Source organism: Physeter macrocephalus, chromosome 15, assembly GCF_002837175.3.
Source record: "Physeter macrocephalus isolate SW-GA chromosome 15, ASM283717v5, whole genome shotgun sequence".
NCBI classification, from domain to species: Eukaryota; Metazoa; Chordata; class Mammalia; order Artiodactyla; family Physeteridae; genus Physeter; species Physeter macrocephalus.
In genome coordinates this window covers 42,052,120-42,061,877 of record NC_041228.1, presented here as the reverse complement: position 1 = coordinate 42,061,877, position 9,758 = coordinate 42,052,120, and the positions used below count along the sequence as shown (strand labels likewise).

The 9,758-nt window shown below is 38.2% G+C and overlaps 1 protein-coding gene across 1 annotated transcript in view; it reads right to left on the bottom strand.

The window, feature by feature from the left end:
* The window catches only part of CDH17 (cadherin 17), a 101,438-nt gene that overhangs the window by 57,788 nt on the left and 33,892 nt on the right, over window positions 1-9,758 (bottom strand). The window contains exons 4-7 of the mRNA XM_024115913.1: window positions 4,318-4,452; window positions 3,235-3,373; window positions 1,137-1,295; window positions 830-1,029 (exon numbers count right to left, since the gene is read on the bottom strand). Coding sequence (XP_023971681.1) covers window positions 830-1,029; window positions 1,137-1,295; window positions 3,235-3,373; window positions 4,318-4,452 — 633 coding nt within the window. The remainder of the gene's footprint in view (window positions 1-829; window positions 1,030-1,136; window positions 1,296-3,234; window positions 3,374-4,317; window positions 4,453-9,758) is intronic.

Here is a 9,758-nt window from a genome sequence, read left to right as displayed (position 1 = left end):
ACAGGCTCCGGACGCGCAGGCCCAGCGGCCATGGCTCACGGGCCCAGCCGCTCCGCGGCATGCGGGATCCTCCCGGACCGGGGCGCGAACCTGGTTCCCCTGCATCGGCAGGTGGACGCGCAACCACTGCGCCACCAGGGAAGCCCCACTCACAGCTTTTTTATCAAGAAACTTCCTGATCTTCCAGAAAAGATCAGATCTGGGTGAACCCCAGAGTGGATTTCCAGGAGCTAAAGAAAGAGGAGGGGGCTCAGGATGAACACCAGCCATAGAGGTGGGACCTGGGGAGGGTTTGAATGGAGGGGAGAGGTACCCACAGGAGATGGAGTTGGCAGGGGCGGGCTCCAAGGGTAAAGGTTGTCTACTCAGCTTTTACACTTGACCAGTCTTATCTCTGTTCCTCAGCCTGTGATGGGTTGAGTCTTTCGCATAGAGGTTTTTCCCAAAGGAATAAGAAACAGCCTTTCAAAAATAATTTGCAGCCCAAATTTGAATCATGTACATGTACCATATACAACCCACTCTAGGGCAGCCATATCCTACACTATTGACAGGGAACAACAGTATTATCTACTTGGAAGGTGAAGGTGAGTGAAGTTCTCTTTTAAAACTCATATATATATACATATATATATATCTGAATCCAAGTTGTAAAGTCCAGAGTTTATCCATGATGGCAAACTCCAGAGACTTGGGGCCAGAGACCTTGTCTACTTAGTTTGCTTCATAACGATGCTATGCAAAAATGTCAGTGAAGACCATGTGGGTGGGCCCCTACAGTGTGAGTGCTGATTGACTGGGAAGGCTCTAGGCATTCCTTGGGCACTACCTGAGTGATTTTAATGGGGTAAGGATTCGTTGAGTTTTCTTCAATCTCCACTGGTTCTGGTGTTTTCCAAATATTCTCCTTCACCATAATATCCACAGATGTGCTGTCACTAAAGGAATGCTCATTCTGGCCTCCCATGTCCTCCACTGAGACCACCAGCTTGTAGGAAGGATTCTTCAAAGGATCCAGTTCCTGGGATCCTATGGGAAGTAGGAGAGAAAAGAAAAGGAAATGTCTCTGAAGGTGATACAGATCTAGGTCCTTTTTACTGACTCAGAGAGTCATATGAGGGCATCACTTAACTTACCTTCTAGAGTAAGTGAAATTGCCCCCGTTTTGTTGTTGATCTGAAAGTACATGACATTGTTGACCTTGGGAAGCTGCATGATAATTTGATAAATAAGCTGGCCATTGGGTGTGGCTGGATCATCCAAGTCTGTAGCATTGACATACATAAAGGGCTTTCCTGTTTAACAAAATGTACCCAGAAAAGAAAGATATTAATTGAAACCCAAACCAACCACAGACATATCTGCCTTCTAAGAGGCAGAAATAGAATGGAGGAAGGTACCATAATTCATATCAGTGGTGGAATAATTCTTTATTCTGCCCCTTTCCTCTAGGATGAGGTTTCTTAAAGTATGGTCCAGGGACCTCTACAGGTCTTTGAGACTGTTTTTAGGGTCATAACATATGTAAAAAACCCATTCAAATCACAACAGAATTTGATGGATTTTAGCATAAAGGAGTATCCCAAAAAAGGCATTAATATGGTTTCAGATTCTACATTGCAACTAGCATTTAAGAAACCACCACTTGTTGAGTTTTGGTCTAGTGTCAAAGAATATCCACAATTATCTGAAGCATTATTACACTATTAACACTGTGTAAGGAGAGTTTTTCTTTAAATGTTTCAACCAAAACAGCATATGGCAACAAAATGAATGCAGAAACAGAAATGAGAATCCAACTGTTCTCAATTAATCCAGACGTTAAAGAGATGTGCAAAGATTAAAACAATACCATTCTTCTTAACATTCCTTTTGTCTTTGAAAATAGTTATTTTTATTAAAATATGCTTATTACTTTAAATCAATTAATAAATATTTTTTAACTTCTCAGTTTTAATTTCAAATATGATAAATATTGATAGATATAACCAGTGACATATTGGAGTCAACTCGTGAGACCTAGTTGAATTTTCAGAAATTTTGTGAGCCAATTTTTAACACCAGTGGTAGCTTAAAATAGGTTACGGTGAGAGTACTTATAGCACAGAAATTGACAAATTCTACAAATCAGGGTTTTTTTCTCCCCAGAGAGACAGCTATTAAAATTTACCAGCATACCACTGGATATAACCAAAAGTTTCTTGGAGTCCACAATAGTTTTTATGAAAATACAAGGGCCCTGAGACCAAAAAGTTTGAGAATCACTGAATTAGAAAACCCTATTGGTAAAGAATAAGACCTGGAAGATTATTACTTGGCAGAGTTTAGTGGTGAGCCTTTGGTATGCAACCTCAGGGACAGAGACATGTGAAATTGCTCCACATAATAAAGTGGAAGGAATATTCTTCCTGAGTTATTGGAAGTGGGCATTGAAGAGTGAGAGATAGCGATTAAGTGACACAGAGGGAAGCTTGACAGTGAGTTGGAAATGGCCAAAAGTCTTTCTGAGAACTCACAGTCTAATATTCATGTTTATTTTGTGCACTGTTATGACATGATGCTCCTTCATTCCTCTAAATCTTCAGTAAAGCCTGCCACACACACCTATGCTTTGATGAGGGGCTTTTGTAGCAATGAAAAGTAAAAGAGTGAAGGGATAGGCCATAGCTAGGAGCTGAAGTCAGAGAAGAAAAAGAACTGGAAGCCAGCAGTGACCATGAGAATGTGGATTTCTGGGAGGATGTGGGACAGTAAGCTTACCTTTCCAGAGTGTTCTAGAGTGTTCTAAAGCTGTAAGGTGTTCTAAATTCTCACCCTAAAATGGTGATTCTTAACTAGGGGTGATTTTGTCCCCCAGGGGACATTTGGCGATGTCTGAAGACATCTTTGCTGTCACAATTTGGAAGGGAAGTGTTGCTCCTGGCATCTGGTGCATTGATAGATGTCAGGGATGCTGCCTAACATCCTATAATGCACAGAACAGCCCCTAACAAAAAAAGAATTATCAGGCCCAAGATGTCAATAGGGCCAGCGTTGAGCAGTTGTGTCCTAGAGCAATGGGGATAATAAAATAACTCCCAGAGGATTGCTGTGAAGTTTAAATAAGATAAACAAAATTTAAATAAGATGGTAAGTACTTAATGAATGATATTTACACGTTAGCCTCACAAATCTGCCCCTCTGCCTGTTGCACTTCCATCTTTCCACAGATATCTCCAGGCTCCTGCCTATTACCTGGGCGAGAATTCTGTCTTACTGAGCCTTCATACTTTGGCTGGAGAAACACAGGTCGATTGTCATTGATGTCCTTCACTTCTATGGTGATGGGGACTGGGCCCTCCACTGTATTGCCATGAGCATCCAGGGCTGAGACCTGATGTTGACAGGAAAAGGAAACCTCCTTGGTGAGTCCAGACCTCATATCACACACTCAAAAATCACTTGAAGGAAATTAGAGCCCAAATAACCAATAACCTGGTCACTACAGGGGAGAAAGACACCCATAAGAGCCCAAATTGGGAGCTGCTAAAATAGAGGCCCTATCAGTTAAACCAATCTAATCATGACTGTGTTTTTCCAGCAGTGGGGTTGGCTGGACACTGGACATGCTTTTTTTCTAAATAGCTGGAATCAGTAAAATAAGAACATTTTGACCCTTGAGGGTATGAAAATATGTCCTGTTACAGAGGCATTTTAGTGGTTGATCTGCAGAGCCAGTAGTAAAATTTAAACAGAAAGCTTTTGGCTTGCTCTTTTCCCCACAATTAGCTCTCTATCATTCAGATAGAGATACAAACCATGAAAACTAAGGGGGAAAGAGAGAGAGAAGGGTCTCTCTAGGCAGCCTCTGACTTTGGTCATTGATTACTTCTGCTTCTTGCAAGGCTCAAAGGAGCACCATCTAGTACCAGTGCTGCCTTCTTTGTGGGTCCAGAGCCCACCCAACAGCCATAGGCAGACACCAGTGAAATATCAGAGAAGTACTGGCTAGTTTTGATCCAGGTGCCATCATTTTGATCCAGGTGCCATCCAGGCTTCCACTCATTTTGATGAGTAATGCCATCTAAGAGCCTTAGCAATATAAATTGGGTTACTCTGGTCAAAAAGCCTAAAAAAGAGGATACCTTTGCCACACGCCTCTCTAGTTGTTAAAAAATAAAATAAAATAAAATAAGACAAATGAGATTTGCAAAGCAGGTCATTAGTGTCAGGAGAGCTGAAACAGGATTCTGTGCTAGGAAAGAAGGTGCCATACTTCCAGGACAAGGAGTGCTCAGAGAGATTAGAGTTAGTGTCCTTTGCCTGGTCTCAGTTCACCTGGAGTTTGTGAACAGCTCTTGTTTCCCTGTCCAGGGCTTTGTTGTGATACAGAAGTCCATCTGGTTGTATCTGAAATATGTCATCTGTCTCCCCAGTTAGTTTGAAAGTCACAGCAAGAGGACTGGCCTTAAACTGGGAAAAAGCAAACATTAGATTAGGTTGTAAGGAAAAACAATGTTGTAGAATTTGTAGTAAGTCACCAATTTCAGGTAACGTTTTCATTTGTACAATCACTAAAGAAATTCTAAGCTTTTAAAGTGATACATTCTAAAAGTCTGCTTGAACGTTAGCTATGTACATTCAAAATACATTTTCCTCAAGAAACAATGTGTGATATAATTCAGTACATTGACGAAAGCCAATAGATGCTTTAAATTGTAGCTAAAGTTAGATGAGATTTTTCTGGGAATATCGGAAAGCTATAATACTACTAGCTTTTAAGTAACATTAAAAAGGGTAACTTCATTGCTAGGATAAAAAAGATGTCATTTAGTACTTCTAAAAATTCTGACAAAGATTAAAAGACATTTTAATATTAAGGAAAACAACTTAAAAGTGGCTTTAATTGATAAAGTTCTACATGACAATCTCACTTACTGTTTCAGAAGTAAAGAAAATACCAATGATTATTCATGGGATAGCTATAATACTTTTAAGACCACAAGAATAGAAAATTCACATAAAATAAAGCAGATGTAAAAGTTGTTCAACCTCATTAATAATTTTTAATATATTTTTATATATTAAAAAAATAAAAACTAATAGTCAGTGTTGTAAAGGATGTAAATAAACACACATATTATTATCATTATTATTATTATTTTTTTTTTTTTTTGCGGTACACAGGCCTCTCACTGTTGTGGCCTCTCCCGTTGCGGAGCACAGGCTCCGGGCGCGCAGGCTCAGCGGCCATGGCTCACGGGCCCAGCCGCTCCGCGGCATGTGGGATCTTCCTGGACCGGGGCACAAACCCGTGTCCCCTGCATCAGCAGGCGGACTCAACCACTGCGCCACCAGGGAAGCCCAAACACACATATTATTGATGAAAATATAAATTAGCATAATCCTTTTGGAAATAACTTGAGGCATAAAATGTTTGTAGCCTTTGATAGCAAATATTACTAAACAGAATTTATTCTAAGGAAATATTTTTTAAACAACAAACTGCATGCTTGTAGTATAGTAGCCTACAGTACTGGTAAAGTTGAAAACTCCTAAATGGTCAAAAAAAGAAAGGTATAAAATTATATAACACATAAACTTAATGAATTTTAAGCATTAAAATGTTCATTCTATAAATTATGAATCAGCAAAAGAACAATGATATGGTGTAAAGTAACAAAAGGAGAACATGAGTAAATCTAGACTATGATTGTAACAGTACCAAGTGTATTCATGTCAGTTGGCAAGAAATGGAATTTAAAAAAAAAATAGCTGATGTGTTACATGGGTAGAACTGTGGGTGAAGAGCTTTCTATGAGTGTTTGCTTGTTGATATTATGTTGTTTATATAATAAATGAAAGTGTTACTATTTTGCATTTTAATTAAAAAGCCTGGAAATCAGTGGAAAGGTGGAGTAAGGATCTACCCAAACTCTCCCTCCATAAAAGTAATGAGAAACTGGCAAAAATTGTAAATATCAACTTTTTCAGAACCTTGGAAATTAACCAAATGCTTGCAAAATCCAAGGACTGTTTATTTAAGAAAATTACTGACTATCAGTTAGAACCAAGCTTTGTAGTTGCTTTGACTTGCCCTAATTCCATCATCCTTTCTCAGGATATGCAGTGGCCTTGAAGACCAACAGCCTCACAACCATGGTAGTATGTAGGGGGTAGAAGGAGTTTGGAGTTTCCCAGAAGTCCTGTCCCCAAAGAACTGATATTATCTAACCTATCTGGAAGCTCCCTGAAAACATCTACTCATGCAGCTTGTCTTCATTTGACCCAAATCAGAGCTCACTCACTGCAAACAATTTTCCTCCTGGGGAATTTGTTGAAAATAATCATCAGCAGTTGCTTAACACTGCAGCTGCCTGAGACAGTGACAACAGTTGATGCAAACAAGACTCTAACTAAAACACTTAAAAGGTAAAGCTTGAGAATGAGATGTCCCTTGCAGGGGCTGGGGGAGCATCAAAAATCTCCAATAGATTTCTGGGAGTCTAAAAGGCCACGTTCATAAGTAGAGTTGTGCACATGCCCAGGAAAAACCTTAGAAGGCCCTAATCTCTCACCTCTGACTGACCATGAGGCTCTGTGCAAGCAGGAAGTAAAGGCTAAGGCAGAGTTGTAAACTGTTTGCCACATCTTTGAAGATGTACCCAACAAGTACACAGAGCCTACTGGCAAAGGTTGGAAGACTTATTGATTCTAGGCTTGTAAGGAAATCTTAATTCAATCATTAGCTGAACACTATGCTAACCAAACAGACTTCAGTGGCTACATATGGCAAAGAATACAGACGTTACAGAATTAATTCAGGAAAGTCATTAAACAAACAAACAGCAACAACAACAAATCCTGGGAAGACAATGGGATATGATTTCTGGCATTGTCACATCATATTATTTATAAAGTCCAGTTTTCAACAAATGATTGTGAGACATGCAAATAAAAGAAAAGTAAGGCCCATATATAGGAAAAATAGCAGTCAACAGAAACTGTCCCCAAGGAAGTCTAGATGTTACACCTACTAAATAGTATTTTAAATTAACTATTTTAAACAGGTTCAAAAACAAAAGGAAACTAACTCTAAAGAACTAAAGTATGATAACAATGTCTCACCAAATAGAGAATATAAATAAAGATATGGAAATTATGTTTTAAAAAAACAAATAAGAATTCTCGAGTTGACAAGCATAATAACTGAAATGAAAAATTCATTAGAAAAGGCCCAACAGTAAGTCTCAGCTAGCAGGAGAAGAATTTGTGAATTTGATAATAGATCAATTGAGGTTATCCATCCTGACAGAAAGAAAGAAGAAATATTAACAGAACCTTAGAGACAAATGGAACATCATAAAGCAAACATGCATAATGAGAGTAATAGAAGAAAAGGAAAGAGTGAAAGGGGCAGAAACATTATTTGAAGAAAGACTAATAAAAAACTTCCCAAATTTGAGAAAAACATTAATCTATGCTTCCAAGAAGTTCACTGAACTCGAAATACAATAAACTCAAAGAGACTCAAACTTAGACTCATCATAATAAAACACAAAACAAACAGGGACTTCTCTGGTGGTGCAGTGGTTAAGAATCCACCTGCTAATGCAGGGGACATGGGTTCTATCCTTGGTCCAGGAAGATCCCATGTGCCATGGAGCAACTAAACCCATGTGCTACAACTACTGAGCCTGTGCTCTAGAGCCTGCGAGCCACAACTACTGAGCCGCGTGACACAATTACTGAAGCCCGTGCACCTAGAGCCCATGCTCCACAACAAGAGAAGCCACTGCAATGAGAAGCCCACACACTGCAACGAAGAGTAGCCCCCACTTGCCACAACTAGAGGAAGCCTGCGTGCAGCAACGGAGACCCAATGCAACCAAAAATAAATAAATAAAAATAAATAAATTTATTTAAAAAAACAAAAAGAGAATTTGGAAGGGCAGAGACTCATCATATACAAAGGATCCTCAATAAATTGAACAGCTGATTTCTCATGGAGGCCAGAAGACAGTGAAATGACACATTCAAAGTGCTGAAAGAAAAAGACTGCCAACTAAGAATTGTATACGCAACAAAACTATCCTTCAAAATGAGGGTGAAATTAAGCTATACTACTATTAGAACAAACAAACTTTTAAGATAAAAATTATTACTAGAGAAAAAAAGGATATTCTATACTGATACAAGGGTCAATCCATCAAGATTCTACAACAATTATAAACATATATGCACCTACCAACAGACCCCAAAATACATGAAGCAAAAACTGACAGAATTGAAGTTAAAATATACAATTCAACAATAACAGTTGGTGACTTGAAAACTTCACTTTCAGTAATGAAAATAACAAACAGACAGAAGATCAACAAGAAAATAGAAGACTTGAACAACACTATAAACCAACTAGAAGCTAACAGACATCTATGGAACACTCCATCCAACAAAATCCTAACACACATTCTTCTTAAATATACATTAAACATTCTCCAGGCTAGATCATATGATAGATCACAAAACAATTCTCAATAAATTTAAAGCATTGAAATCATACAAAATATGTTCTCTAACCACAATGGAGAAACTAAAACCAAATAGCAGGAAATGTGGGAAAACACAAATATATGGAAATAACAATACGCTCTAATAACCAATAGGTCAAAGAGGAAATTAAAAGGGAAATTAGAATATACTTTTAGATGAATGAAAATGAAAACACAGCATACCAAACTTTATGGGATACAGATTAAGCAGTACATGGAGGCAAATCTATAGCTGTAAATGCCTATAAAAGAAGAAAATCTCAAATCAATAATCTTCTACCTTAAGAGACTAGAAGAAAATTAATAAACTAACCCAAAGCAAGCAGAAGGAAATAAAGATTAGAGTGGAAATTAATAAAATGGAGAATACAAAAGCAAAGGAGAAAATCAGCAAAACCAAAAGTTGGTCTTTTGAAAAGATCAACAAAATGGACAAATCTTCAATTGGACTTACCAAGAAAAAAATAGACACAAGAGGGACTTCCCTGGTGGTCCAGTGGGTAAGACTCCCTGCTCCCAATGCAGAGGGCCTGGATTTGATCCCTGGTCAGGGAACCAGATCTCGCATGCATGCCACTACTAAGAAGTCCACTTGCCGCAACTAAGAGGCCCACACACCGCAACTAAAAAAAAAAAGATCCCGCATGCCAGAACTAAGACCCAGAACAGCCAAAATAAATAAATAAACAAATAAATATTTTTTTAAAAAACACAAGAATCAAACAACTAAAATCAGGAATGTAAGAGGGGACAGTACTACCAAACTTACAGAGATAAAAAGGATGAAATAGAATACTATAAGCAATTGTTTTCCCACAAATCAGACAACCTAAGTGAAATGGATGAATTCTTAGATTAAAAACTACCAAAATTGACCAAAGAATAAGTATAAAGTCTGACTAGAACTATAACAAGTAAAGAGCTTGAGTTAGTAATCCAAAAAATTCCCACAAAGGAAAGCCCAGGACCAGGTAACTTCACTGGTGAATTCTACCTAACAAGTATGGGAGAATTAACATCAAACCTTCACAAATGCTTCCAAAAAGTAGAAGAGTATGGAATACTTCCCAACTTATTCTATGAGGCCAGTGTCATCCTTATATGCAAAACAGGAAAAAAAATAACACAATAAAACTACAGAGCAATATCTCATAAATATAGATAAAAGTTTATAGCAAAAGTTTTCAACAGAATACTAGCAAACTGAATCCAGCAACATATAAAAAG